Source organism: Phalacrocorax carbo, chromosome 1 (assembly GCF_963921805.1).
Source record: "Phalacrocorax carbo chromosome 1, bPhaCar2.1, whole genome shotgun sequence".
NCBI lineage: Eukaryota > Metazoa > Chordata > Aves > Suliformes > Phalacrocoracidae > Phalacrocorax > Phalacrocorax carbo.
In genome coordinates, this window is record NC_087513.1 from 127,343,238 (window position 1) to 127,358,312 (window position 15,075).

A 15,075-nucleotide genomic window follows, 5' to 3' on the forward strand; every position below is an offset into this window, starting at 1 on the left:
GGTTTACAAATAAACATAATAATAAAGATTTTTTCATATTGTTTGCTGAAATGATTTATATTAATTTCAAGCATTTAAAAAGTTTTCAATGTATGATAACCATTAAATAAAACTAAAACCAGGAGAAACCACCAACACTTCAGGTTATATATACATATTTTGTAAGTTTAGGTACTTAAAAAGGAATGATGCATCTTGGCAAAAAAATCCAGAAAAAATTAGTCACTGCTAAATTTCTTCTTTGAAAGTAGACTTTTAAGGAAATGGACAAGGTCTACCACAACACAAATGCTATGAAAAGAGCAGAACTGGTGTCTTTGCATACTGGAAAGCTTAAAAATGACCCCAGAAGACTCCCTAAAAAGATGTAGAAGGTGGAAACATCAGCAGGGTTATAGGTGCTGATAAACCCTTTATCTGAGCTGGCTGGTAAGATGGGGAAGAATACACTTAGTTGCTTAAAGACTAGTTGCTCTTTGCACGCTACCCAGCATACTGCAGTTTCAAGCTCCTCCTGCTGCTGACTGAAATGCATCATATCCTGAGGTATTTCAGTCAGCAGCAGAGAGAAAGCTGTATGCAGTATCTACAGTGTGTAGAAGTATTTCAGTAAATATAGATCTCTGTATCTGTACATAGAATCATAGAATAGAATCATAGAATCACAGAATGGTTTGGGTTGGAAGGGACCTTTAGAGGACATCTATTCCAACCCCCCTGCAGTGAGCAGGGACGTCTTCAGCTAGATCAGGTTGCTCAGAGCCCCGTCCAGCCTGACCTTGAATGTTTCCAGGGATGGGGCATCTGCCACCTCTCTGGGAAACCTGTGGCAGTGTTTCCCCACCCTTACTGTAAAACATTTCTTCCTTATATCTAGTCTGAATCCACCTCCTTTTAGTTTAAAACCAGTACCCGCTGTCACATCACTACAGGCCCTGCTAAAAAGCCTGTCCCTATCTTTCTTATAAGACCCGTTTATATATTGAACAGTCACAATATGGGACCACCTTCTATCCTTTTATTATTTGAGGCTAGACGGGTGTTAAAAAGTAGGTGACATTTAGATGTTTTTGTTTATTTGTTTAAAACCATCAAGTTCCAAGTTATCATGCTACTAGTTAAAAAAAAAAAAAAAAAACCAGAAAAAAAGAAAAGTTTTTGGCTTTTGGCCTGACATTGACAGTGGAAAGAGGGCAGCCCGCCCAGCACACTGCCTCCTGATGCTTTACAGGCCACTTGTGATTCATGCACTGCAGGATGAATAACAGTGCTTATATGTTTATGTGCCCATATGTGGTTATGCACAGAAACCACAATATACTCCCTGCCATCAAGGGGATCACTTGTACAGTAAGGTACTTTATTCAGACTACATTGGTGCAGCATTCTTTATGACCTTCATTAAAAAAATATGGGCAGAGCAGTTTGACCACTAAAGGTAAATAAAGGATTATGAATGAAGAGAGGTTGAGATTGAAGGGAAAGATCTCTCAACTGTGACAGGACCAGTCTCCTAGTTCATGTAAATGAGTGAGAGGAGAAAAGGACATGAACTGAGAAGTCTTCATTAACTGGCTATTCATTACAAGAAAAGACTAATGCTGGCAATGTAATGTAGAACAGCTTCCATATGCTGTGTCCAATACTGCCGTCTGTTCTCATAGAAAACGCCCTTTGGCCTTGGAGATTTTATCAGCGGGTGCAATGGTCTTGCTTATAATTTTCTCATATCAAAGGCCTTCCTTTTTGTCTTTGATTTTCACATTGATTAAACCTGTAAAGATGACTGGATATAACTGAAATATTCATGTGAACCACAAAACAGAAATTAAATTTAACGTGAGAATAAATTGCATATTTTATTGACTGGAAGGAGCATGTAAGGCAGCAAATGTTCCCTATTACATTGTCACTTGAAGTACAAAAGAATATTATAATGCAACAAGAAATCAGGAAATTAATGGCCCTTGCCTTTATAGATAACTAAAAGATTTAGTGGTCATTTGTATGATGGAATGAGTATTTCATGCTGAAGTATCAAACTCTGGGTGCAAAATTTGATCAGTTTAGCCTTGTGGAAGGTGCTTTGCTCCCTGACTTGGGTTCCTGGAGATAAGGCTCTGGGCCCCAAGCATAGCCAGACTTCTCGGTGCTGCGTGGGCAGTCACTGGCCATGGGCAGCTGGAAACAGAAAATACAGGTGGGCACCAAAACTCCCCCACCTTTTCCAGAGCGGCAGGGCTCTCTGTGCATCCATGCCCTTTTTTTCTTCTCGGAAATGCGTGACCAACAGGAGAACGATGCCACAACCACCTTTCTTCCATGGACAGGCAGAAGGCTGGAGTAATTCATCCAGGAGACTCCCTTCAGCCTCAAAACAAGACTTGCCTGGCACTCATTTGGAAGATGGGAATCCCCGCATTTTACCTAGAAAATTATATTAATCTATTTTCTGCTACCAGCAATGATGAAAGAGGAAAGAAAACTGTGTACGATGGAGGTTTATTCCCTGTTTAAAGGCTGATGTTTTACTCAAATAATTTATTATCCTGGTGTAATTAATGCATTGGAAACTGAGCTTCAGGCTCTAATCAAGTGTGGCATATTGGGAAGCTTGAAATATAACTGATTTTGATTCATAATTGTTCTTTATGATGAAGTACTGGATAACGTGCTTATCTCATTCCTATAGCCTCTTCCCGTCCAAAGACCAAAGGGATTAAAAATATCCCCTTTGTCATATTGCACAAAGTAATTAGAAACCAGGTGATAATCTTAAAGTGCTATCTTTAACCTTTTGAATTTCAAAATTCCTAGTTAATGGTATAGACATACTAAGTGGGATAGAGCTAAAATTGTTTCATAACCTCATAGAGCTTACTGCGTACATACTGGCTTGAATATATGTACAGGAAAGTTGATTTGTTTTCTGCACTTATTCCTACTGCTAATTTTAACAAAAAGCTATGGAATATTTGTCCTCTCAAAGGCTCCCAATTTATAATTTCTAGAATATGAACATTTCACCTACAAGTGACAGGCAGCTGCCTTTGCACTGTTTGACAAAACAGGCCCAGGCTAAGCCCAGATTTGTTGATACTGAATCTCTGTGGTAGAGCCCGTAGCTGTACAGCAGGAACTTCAGCCTTCTCTTCCGTTTATGGCAGTGTGGCATTATCAGTTACAACATACTGAGACAGACTAGTTGGATGGCATCAGTGGGCAAGGGTTACTCAGTGAAGAAATGATAAATTGTCTAGTACTGTTCTATAGAGGAGTCCCTTGAGAGCATTTTTCTGCTCTGCTTACATCAGCCAGTAATGCATCACATTCAGAGCAGATGTGGACAGCGATACAGCTGATGCTGAAACCCTGCCTCCATGGTACGCGTGTTCTGTGGAGGCTATTTTGGACTAGCTCCACTGTGGTCCCATAAAAACCCATGAGGAAACTTGCCCATGGCAAATTTCAAGTATCGTCCTAGTGTGTCCTCCTGCTGAGTTTCATCCAAAAGGAATCTGCTCCATGTGCTTCAAGAGGCAAACTGAAGCACAGTGAGGGCATACAACAGGCAGATTTGTTTTGAAAATAAACTCAAACAGAAATAGAAAGCTAAGATAGATGTACTTAGGGTCAAAATTAAAAAGGCTTCCTAGAGGAAACTCCCTGGGAGTAGAAGGAACGTGGCAGAGAAAGAAATAGGAAACCGTGCAACTTGAAATCTTTTTCTTCTCTTCTTTGGGGGAGGGGATAACACATTCTTGATGCATTGGACTTGCTGTAGCAAAGTGCACTGACAAAAATTAGTTGCCATGGCTCAGACAATCTGAGCTACCTCTACAGATAAAGAGACTGACTGAGTGACTCCCTAAGGTGCTGAAGCTTTCCCTCTCCTCTCACACCTATTCCACTGGGTGTGGGAGGCACAGCACATGTGGGGATCGTTGCGAAAGGGGTCAGGTGCCGCTATGTTGTATAGTCTCCCAACTCATTCAGCTCTGAATCTGGCCCTCAGAGTGCTACACTCAGAGCAGTTGATAAGTCACAATGTAAAAATTCATATAGGATAATGCTTCTTAGCTGAGGATAACCCGTCCAAGGTCATGAGTGAATGTGGAGAAGGTCACTAGAATAAACGAGTGTCCCCAAAGCCTAGACTGTCAGGATGTTAATGTGCAATTTATGTGACAAAAAATGACAGCTCTGCATCTCCCTTCCACAGGTGCATGTAGCTACTGTGCAGAAATAGTGTGTTTGACTTCCTCTAGAGCATTAAAAACATTACATGTGCGTGACTGGGGAAAAAAATGGCCACTTATTTTTCCCAAATCTAGGTGCCTGAAGGTAAGTCTTAAATCCATATTTAGGTATTTCTGTGAAAGTAGATTGTTTTTTCTGTGGTTCTGGATAGGTGTGCTATTCTGGCTGTGGAAGCACTTTTTAACTTTCAAAAATCTATCCGTTTGTATCTTGCTGTTTTAACATGGATTTAGATGATTTAAAATATATTTTGAAAACTCTCTGAGGACCTTTACAGAAATGCTTTTTTATACTACGGAAATAATCTCCCAACAATCTAACTGGAAATATTGAGCTCCTGTGTATGTAGAGCTCTCTGGATCTACAAAAGAGGTAAAACTTCCTAGTGATTTGTTTCTTGCTCCCCTCAATACTGTTTCAAGCAGATAAGGAAACACCAAAAAAGTGTTGGACTGGGATAAATTGACAAGGCCTGAGGTTGGTCCATAGTACTGACGAATGATCAGAGAAAAAAATACAGTAATGTTAATATTAATGTTAATGTTAAGCATAAAAGTGCTGTCCGTTACTACAGTAGCTTTGTTTCCACGGGGAGAATTTTATAGCAAAGGTACCTGTTGAGATTTGCATTAAACTACCAATTTTGTCCAGTTTTTATGCTTTTTAGATGCTGTTGGTCCTAGCACAGCATATGATTGGATACAGTCATTATTTGATTAAAGTGTTGTATGAATTAGCTAGGGATGTGGAGGTAGGGCCAGACTGACTACTTTTTCCATGCCTATGACTAAGAAGGCTTTGGATACTTGTACTGATCATATATCATATGACAGCAAATATTTAGCAAAATTATGTTAATAGAAGCATTGTACTACAGCATATTTTCTGGCTGGCAGAGTTGGAGGCTTCTGAGAAAAAGGAAAAAAAGTCCTCAATAAGGAAGTTGAAATACACTGAGAATGAGAATAAATTTCTCACATTATTGCGATGTATGGATGCCTGATGGTGCCTCTTTAAGCAAATTCTGTACATCCTACTGGGATGAATTCAAACAGTCCGCTTACATCTTTCAAATACTACTTGTCCTCTGTCCTTTAAGGAATACACCAACACCAATCTGAAAGCCTTGTTCACCGTCCATAAACCTCAAGCTTGGAAGGTGAACTCCCAGTGGCCGAAGGTATTTTCGTATGCTGCCCTGCTAAGACAAGCTGCCTGCCTGGGTATGGCAGGCGCTGGGGTACTGAGTGCACCTCGAGTCTAACTTTCCTCGTGACAGGTTTTGCAGATGCCAGGCAAAACCTGACAAACCAGCTGAGCTCTGCTGTTTGCTGGAAGCTGAGATGTATAAGGGTCTGCAAACAACAAAGTAGACCTGCCATGAAATGCATTTCTGCTTTGGCATCTCTCTCTTCCTACCTGTTTGGCATGACAGTCTTGACATGTCTAGATGTCTTGCTCTGTCAATTAAAAGGAGAATGATAGATAGTGGTTGAAATGGGATACAGCAGAAGTTGCCAGTTTCTCTAAGATTGTTCTAGCTGTTCAATTCACCAGGCTTTTTTTGTATAACAGTTAATAAAGAGAAGTCCATCTGCCTGGACTGAGTCTGTTGCAATCATCTATTTTAACAGCGCACAGTTTCACAAGGAAGTTTCATTTAGACATAAAAGAGGAAGCAAGTTCAGCAAGTTGCAGTTCAGTCAGTTATAAAACCCCCTCATCTCCTAAGGGACTTTCTTTCTATACTTCTGTGCTATAGAGGTTTAGAAATATAGCACATGTCATCTTAGAAGTGTATTTAAAAAGGAAATAAAAACAGAACGTTGCATTTTGGGGTAGGACAGACTCACAGGAGGAAGACAACAAATTTTCTGTACCAGGTCAGCTGCTTTATCTTTGGAGGTAAGAACTAAAATATACTATGCATTATATAAATGTATGAAAATGTTGCTCTTGCTTATCAAAGTCGCTCAGTTCTGTTTGTGTGGGATCACAGCTGGTAGCTGGTCAAAAGAAGATGTACTTTTTCTGTTTTGACTGCATGTCTCAGCCATTGTCCACATGCAGTTTCTGCTGCCTAAAGAAGTGATGAGACTATTTTAAAAGTGCCATTATCACAACTGTGACTGATCATGATTACAATGCAACTTCAAAATGCAAAAAAGATTGTTCCTCTGATATTTCTAAAGTATTTCATAAAATCATGCTAAAATGTTTTTCAGAATACTTTTAAAGGCAGTCTTACCAGGTGTGTTGCTTTTATTGTAATTATGGTACTTTCACTGATCTTTCTGTGCACGTTAGTATACTGTCTAAATAACACCTTCAAATCGGAGTACTCTATTTGTAGATCAGAAATAAAAACAGTTACAAGATAATAGATAAACATCAGCATCATATTACAAAAAGGTTCATAGAAAAAAAGCTGAGACTTCTCTGAAAACAAGTTTATGTTAAAAAGGATAACCAAAGAAGCTTTATTGTTCTATTTTCCTGATTCACAGTGAATTTCCTGGTTTGCCGCTAATTCACAGCTTGACATGGGTGTACACACAGAACACGCACCCTCCCTCCCCTTTTTTACACTCTACAGCAGATGTGACTAACGCTTCAATGCTTGATAGTGCACCATTTCCCTCACTCCTCCTGGGAAACCCCTTCAGCCTTTTCTGTCTTTCTTGCTTTAGCATTTATTCTTTTCAATTCTAGAAGGTGTGTTCTCTTCTATAAGTAGGCATATAAATTTATTTCCCCCTTACTTCAGCTGCTTAGATACAAAGTACTGCAGTCCGTATAGTTCAGTCATGACCACAACCAACAAGTCATTAAAATAGATGCAGAAATCCAGACATGAAATGATTTCCACCCCAGAAAGACATAAAAGCACAGTGCAGAAGTATCATGTTGTCAAGTCATCCTTATGAATGTGGAGCCCGATCCTTTCCTGCTTCACATTTCATGTTGTTGCTTGCAGCTGTGTATATGAGATGTAAAATGCTATCAAGCCAAGTTGATGGTATCCTAAACCAACTTTGTATGGGTATAGATGATCAAGAAAAGTGTGGAAAATTATGAACCAGGCTTGCTCTGTATGAAGTTTCGTGGAACTTGAACTGATAGAACAGACTTGTGTGGGAAATTATTTGAGAGCTCAAGAAGATGTATTCACCCACATACTGTTTTCATTGTATTTTCATAGAAGCCTGTCCCCACAAACACCACTTAAAGATACAACAGCACTCAAGTGTACAGTAAGAATGTATTTTTTTCTAAATGAAAGAAACCAGCTGCTCCAGAAGTTCACTGCCAACCATTTAGCATGATTAAAAATGGGTGGACACTTGTATAACAAGAACATTTAATGGTACAATAGACATATAAAGTATAATGTGTTGCTGGGGAAGATGTCTCTCCTCACTCGCTTCCTTCAGCCTGTCCTTCAAGGAGATTCCCTCATAATCTTGAAATAAAGTATTATTATCCTCTCAAACCTACTCTACTTGTTCCCCTCAGGACAGCCCATATTTCCCCATGGGACAGGTTCTCCTAGATTTCCTGTATCTCTTGAACTGGTCCAGCTTTTCATGGGAAAGGGAGCCTAGATGAGATTATCTAGCATCCTGTCCAATCGCATCTTGAAAACCTCCAGTGATGGAGATTCCACCACATCCTTGTGGATGTTGTTGCAGTCATTGATTGTTATTATTGTAAAAAATTTCTTTCTTAGATTGAGATGAAACCTTTCCCAAAGCAACTTGTACCCATTGCCCCTTGTCTTCTCCATGTGGCTCCTAGTGAAGAAAGAGCCTGTGTCCTCTTTGTAGCTGCCCTTTAAGTACTGGAGTACTGTGATGAGGTCTCCCTCCCAGCCTTCTTTTCTCTAGGGAGGACTCCTAACTCCTTCCAGCTTTCCTCATAGGGCAGGTTCTCCAGCTCTTTGATCATCCTCATGGCGCTCTTTTGGACTCTCTCCAGTCTGTCCCCATCTTGAATTGTGAGGACCAGAACAGGACACTTGAAGAGTGGCCTGACAAGCGCTGAGTAGAGTGGGATGATCACATCTCTGTCTCTGCTAGTAGTGACCCTATGGTGCAGCCCAGGGCCCGATTCACCTTTGCTGGTGCAGCAGTGCACTGCTGAGCCATGTTCAGCTTGTTGTCCACCAGGACCCCCAGGTCCCTTTCAGCAAGGCTGCTCCCCAGCCACATCAGATCCTGGCTTGTACTGGCCTCTTTGGTTATGTCGTCCCAGCTGCAGGACCTTCCACTTGTCTTTGTTAAACTTCATACAGTTCTTGCTGGCCCACTCTTCCAGCCTGTCCAAGTCCCTCTGTAAGATGGCTCTCCCTTCTGATGCGTCCACCTCACCAGTTTAGTGTCATCACCATTACCTTTACCCAAGCCAGCCCTGAGCACTGGAGACAGCCCTTATTAAATGGCGTTCAGATACCAAAGATCTGTTAAGGAAAGGCTATACTCATCCATATGCACAGTTCATTATGGTACCTTCTTCACTGTCCTGATTTCCCTGTGTTGGCTGCACTGAGGTTTCCTGGGAGCTGTTTCACACCAGCCCCAGTGGAAGGTGAGATATGGGTACCGCAACATATGCAGGCTCGTTCTCCAGCCTATCCTGCTTGCCAGGTGAACTCTTGCACGCACATCCTGCAATCTGAGGTAGATCCCAAACCTCACTGAAGGGATCTGTCCGTATTTCCACAGCCTGGAAAAGGGTATCTTAAAATGGGGAAAAGAGCTGAATCCACAGGATATGGGTTCCCTTGAGACAGGGAGACTTTGTCATCTGGGATCCCGTCTAGTAAGTCAGCTAGAATGTAAGGTATACCCTGTGATAAAACTTGAAACCAACTACCAGCAGCACAACTTTAGTGCCATTCAGAGCTTTGCTCAGGGGTCTGAAAGACAGACATATTCAAAACAAGCTTGTCTCTTCTAAGAGTTTCCATCCCCTCCTTTTGCAATGGAAAAGAATGTCCCTTTCCTCACTGAGCTGTGATCCCAGCTGGCAACACGTTCTTTCCGTTCTCCCTAGCAACTTTTCATCTTGCTCAGGTTTTTATGTAGGACACAATTTATCATATCTCTTTGTGTATGCTTCTCAGGCTTTCATTAAGCGTTTTCTTATCCTGAGCCAAGAACTCCCATTCTGTTTGCCTGCTCCCAGACTCTAATCTGAGGTCTGTATGCAAACATTGGCACCATCTCCAAGCATTATAACCCAGCAGATTTGCTGCCATTCAGAAAATACTGGCAACACCACTGGGTTCTCCACGTGGCTTGAAACATTCATCCTGCCTTTAGGCTTTTCTTCTATGGAAGAACTGAGCCCCAGGGAAGACATACGAGATTTTAAGATCATCCTGACAGTAATGAAGACTATGTCAGATAGCAAAGACAGTGTAAACTAGACATTCTTCTCCCTCTGCCTCCACTGTGATCCAGGCTTACAGAGAATGTAGTCAGGTCCCATTGCCAGGACAGTAGTCATGCAAGGAAAAATCTCTGTTCACCTCATATGCAAAATGCATCAGATCAGAATTCTAAAACGGACTGTTTTTCCCTGTATGATGAAAGTCATGAAGTTATTTTCAGGAAAAGGGAAGTGAAATCTGAATTTAAGGAGCATGAAACCCAAAATATTGAAGATGTTAGATCCCTGTTTACATTGAAGCCTGGTGCATATGTGGTATGGGAAGGGGATTAAGAGAACTGGCATGAGAAAGTGGAATTAATGACAACTGTCATCCTCCTCAGGTGTAAAATGCAAGAATTGAAGGTGACCCAATTGCATGACCAGCCGCTGGTAGTGATGGAATAACAACATGACAGGGGTATATATTATGTTAAGTTCTAGGACCAGAGATATATGCACCTCTCTTTTGCAGTCAGGATCTCAACACTGCCTTCAAAACTTCAATCAGATTTCCTTGTAGAGCTGGGAATACTGTCAGATTAGTGCAACAGCCCTTGCCAACTTCAGAGGGTAAGCTTCATTCAGCAAAACACACATTCAGCAAAACACACAACTCTGAGCGTGATGGGAGCCTAATCCTTTTGCATTTGCCAGTTCTTTTGTTTCTACTCCTGTCTCAGACAGTGTGCTCTAAAATGCTTAAAATAAGTATTGCAGAATGCAGTGCAAAGAAATGAAACCAACAGTTTCATTTCCCTAATGTATCACCTTATGACAGAAACAACATACATCTGGGCAGTAGGAAAGACAGAAGTGTCACATGCTACCTGAACACAACTGGCTCTGCGTATGTTGGTTGAGCAGTGAACAGGCCATATGTTATATTTCCACTCATTTCTCAGAATCCACATTAAAAATAAGCATAGGACTAAGTGTGTAACAATTCCTGATTCATGCTAGCCAAAGTTAGCGGTGACTTTGCAGTAAAGCCATCTGGCCATGGGTGAGTGGGGGAAGGGAACAGCCTTCGCACTGCAAAAGGGGGGGGAAAGAAGCAGAAGTGTGTGTGTGTGTAGTTGATAACCTGAGTAGCTCTAGCATTTGGCTAAGATTTCTGTGGTGGTACCTGAGTCGCAGCTAAAACCTAAAGCAACACAACAGCAACATACTGCAGGGAATCCCAAGCCCCAAACATTTTTGGTTTTCCCCTCTCATGTAAATAGAATCATAGAATGGTTTAGGTTGGATATATCACTTTTCATTAAATGTCACCTGCCTGTGGGAGATCTCACAGCTTGCAGCAGCAGAGGGGATCCAGGGTCACCAAGTGTTTGGACACATTTAATTTCCATGAATATTTCCTTCTGAAGGAAGTAATTTTCCCTCCAGCCTCCTCCTTCGTAGTGTGAAAGTGATTTTCCACCCCCGCGAGGAAAGTCTTTTCTCAAGCTGTCTTCTTCCCAACATCTGCCTAAAGTCTATATCCATGATTAGATAGGATTTTGCCAACACTTATTATTAGTGCAGCATTTTGCAGTAGCAACTGTGAGACATGAAATACTTTACTAAGAGAGTCCTTCCACTCTTGGAAAAGATAAGTCGAGCAGTTGACAGCAGCATGGGGTAGTACAGCGTGTGCCAGAGAAATACCACCTCCCCATTCACAGTTTGGGGAAAAATATTCCTGATCTGGTGCTCCGTCACAGCGGGTGTTTGGAAATAGACAGTCAAACCGTCAGATAAATGGGGTGTATGTTTGTATCTGCGGAGACAATATCCATAAGGACTAAAATTATATAGTTGGATTAAACAGTAAATGAAGAAAAGTACTCGCTGTTAAAGAGAAGTTATTTGTTCCTCTATCATACAAGATTTTTTTACTATAGAAAGAAAAAGGCAATTTTAATTTTAATTTATTTTTACTTAAGATTTTCTTTTTCTTCGCTGGACCACACAAGGACATCTTTCCCATTGATCATCTACTTGACATCTGTTAAAAAAAAGACACAGAGGTTGACTTAAGAACAATTACATGTCAGTGGAGCTGCTAAAGCTTGGGCAGAACATTTACTGATGTGCAGGCGCATGTGTGTCCTTGCTAGTGAGTCCTGATTTCATTGCTAACATGTCTATGCAGCTTTTGAGACTGAGCTGCCTGCTCACAGAGCAGAAAGAGTTAGTGACTGCTGGAACCTGATCATGCCTTTGTAGAAACACAATGGAAACTGATTTCAGAGCTGGTGATACAACTAATCCAACAGTGGAGGAGCTGGAGTATTTCTGAAGTGTGCACTTTCCTATGCATTGCACTGAAATATGTCTCTTCAAAAGTACACTGTAGGTTTCTACATCTAGGGTAGTCAGTTTAAATCCTTTTATAGTAACCGGAGAGTGATAAGCAAATCTAGGGCACAATTCATCTCATTTTGATTTAGGTGTCCAAAACAGGCCAGATGAATCATGCCTCCCAAAAGCCTTGCTTTTTCCACTGACATTTTCACGTCTACAAGTTAGAGACAATTAATTCCATCCTGCTTGGCATGGAGAAGTGCTAAGTGCTAATTTAATGATCTGAGATCTTTTTTTTAAATGGAAAGGAACCACACCTACAGTGATTTGAATGGAACAGAAGGGGTGACACTCTCAATATGAATCTCAGATCAACATAGTTCAGAGGCAGCTGACAAATGACATACAACAAAAATTGCTTCAAAGTGTATGAGAAAAAGGGGGAAACCCCTTGGCTTCTTAATGAAGTCAAAGGCAAAAATATACATATTGAACTGTAAGCTGTTACAGCAGCTATTACCACAACAAACCACTTCTTGTTCTTCTCTTCCTACCGCACTTGTTGGATGTATTCCACATGCCGTACGTTATGGTGTACAGAATATACTTGGATGTGATTAAGCTAACAGCACAGCAGGGAGACTAGCTGATCACTTGACTCACTGACACAAGTCCTCTAGAAAGAGACACTCTTTGTCATGTCCAAATTGGAAACATCTCTCCTCAGCTAGTAACAGACTTGTGAACGTAATCACCACTCAATGGTTTTGTAATGAACTAATGGTTTCTTCTTGTCATTTTTCTATCTGCTGATGGTTCCTTTCCTTTGGTGAAGGATGCTGTCAGAAGGTTACCTTTATGGAATTGCCTACCTTTGTGAAGACCTGAACCCTGAGCTCTACAGCAAGAGTTCAGCTGAGGAAGTGGTATATGAAATGAGGTCCATTAATTATTCTTCTATGGAAGAAGCACAAGGAAAAAACCTCCTTCAGAGATACAGATCTGCTGGCAAGTGCATTTCCTCAGTCTGTTCTAGAGGTAGCAGGCACAGCAGAAGGCAGAAGGATAATCTCCTACAGTCTGCACAGCACCCAGCACCCAAAGAGCAGCCGCCTCCAGCTACGCATGTCTGTGAAGGGCTGACGAGAAAAGACACCTACCTGGTTCCATCTTCCTGCAAAAGCATTTGCAAGAACTACAATGATTTGCATATAGCTGGGGACTATGTGGTGCCGATTAGCTCGGTCACGACAGATTTTACCTGTGACAGTGGCATAGGCCCCTTCTTGGAGTCCTCAGAGATTCCTCCCCCCATGGAGTCTGTGAGGGTACCCCCCAGTGACACCAGCCGCAAGCCAGTCCAAGGCTACTCCTCGTGCTGGCGGCTGGCAAGCTTGGTGCCCCACCAGCAACCTCTCTCCGACTCAGCCCTGAACGACTACCTTGAACAGAAGCTGGTGGAACTCTATAAGCAGTACATCATGGATAGCACAGCAAACAGGGCATCCCCCACTCAGATCCTGGCCTCGGAGCTTATCATGACTAACGTAGATCAAATCAGCATGCAGATATCACGGGAGAGGAATATGGAGACCACCAAGGCCAAAGACATTGTCATTAGCCGCTTCTTACAGATAGCCAGTGGAAAAATATCATCCGAAATTAGCACACCTAGCCTGCACATTTCCCAGTATAGCCACACTAATGCGTAGTATTTGAATGACTGCTGTTAGACAGCTGGTATGTTCTGCAAAGTCAGGTTTTAGTTTCTTAGGACATTTTTCTGCTTCATAAAAATGCATTTACCACCTACCACTTAAATTAAACCTTCCAGTACATATTCAATAAGTAAAAATATTGGTACTGTACAGCCCCTATCGTGGACCAGATGATTTATTGCTTTGGTTTTTTTAAAGAAGTTTTTTCCCCAAAGGCTTATTTTAGTGAGCCTCAGCCATTAAAAAAGTTTTGTAGAAAAATGACTAAGAGGATATGACAGTATTCCAGGAGCTGAGGTGCTTGCATTCTTCCCATGTGCTTGACAATTCATTTCAACTTTCCTCTGTCTGGAGTCTACCATCCTACCCCTGGGTCTACGTGAAGCCAAGGCTTACACCCATGCAAGCACAAGCACAGTCATCACAGAGCCACAGAAACGCAGGATTCAGGACATCATCTAGTTCGTCTCCGTGCCCCACACGGCTTTACTTACGACATGCCTCACAGAAATTTTTGTAATTTGTTCTTAAAGATATCAAGGGATAGACACTTTATGGTTTCTTCTACACTAACCCTAATTACATCATTGGTGTCTTCCTGTTCAAAAGTTACCATCCATTTTTGTGAGGCAAAAACTGTTTCCAAACAGACTTCATCAGCAGGAGTGTGCGTGCATACCTGTGTGCGTTGCACCCCACTGAACTTTTACAGTGGGTGCTGGCGACTTGTGATCACCACCTTTGCCAGCTGCCTGCAGACCTGCAGCTGTGGAACGGTCGTGCAGGGACAGTGACTATAATAAAGGGGGAAGAGGAAGAGGGATTCACCTCTGTTAAGAGAATTGCACATTGAAAAATAAGGGCTAATCCAAAGCCCATTTGATTAATGCAGACAGGAAAGCTGAAATGGACTGCTCAGCAGCATGGCTAACCCCTTCTTTTGTTAGGATCATTGCTGTGTCTCGTAGGTCAAGGTAATTTGAACCTGATGCATTTCTAATAGGAAAGTCCTTTTTTGTAAAATTTCACTAAGTCTTAATAAAGAAGAAGAAAAAAAATAGCTGCCGTATGGGCAAGGATGGTTACCTACTTTGAGCCTGTATAACATATAACACATTGCCAATGACAATCCATTATTGGTTGAGATTCTAAGGATATGATTAATATAAATACTAATTTATAATAAATATTCATTAAATGTTTTCAAGTTATTGATTCCATGGTGTTGTTTTGGCCTTCGTGGTTTCCTTTTTTCTTTTCCTTTTTTTTTTTTTTTTTTAAATGTAAGGCATGTTTTTATGTATCTTTCAAAAACAAATGTAAAGTAGTAAACATGTCAGTTTATTCTGCTGCTGCTGCTCTCTTTCCAGAG

The 15,075-nt window shown here is 41.3% G+C and overlaps 1 protein-coding gene across 1 annotated transcript; it reads left to right on the forward strand.

The window, feature by feature from the left end:
- The first annotated feature begins 6,024 nt into the window (after nucleotides 1–6,024).
- On the forward strand, nucleotides 6,025–14,842 carry TASL (TLR adaptor interacting with endolysosomal SLC15A4). Its single transcript, XM_009510680.2, has 2 exons — nucleotides 6,025–6,165; nucleotides 12,821–14,842. The coding sequence occupies exon 2, from the start codon at nucleotides 12,822–12,824 to the stop codon at nucleotides 13,695–13,697; it is 876 nt and encodes a 291-aa protein (XP_009508975.1). The 5' UTR covers nucleotides 6,025–6,165; nucleotide 12,821; the 3' UTR covers nucleotides 13,698–14,842.
- Nucleotides 14,843–15,075: the final 233 nt, after the last annotated feature.

What these genes read in the sequence shown, in the direction of transcription:
- TASL (XM_009510680.2), top strand. Translation starts at nt 12,822, where the DNA reads ATGCTGTCAGAAGGTTACCTTTATGGAATTGCCTACCTTTGTGAAGAC.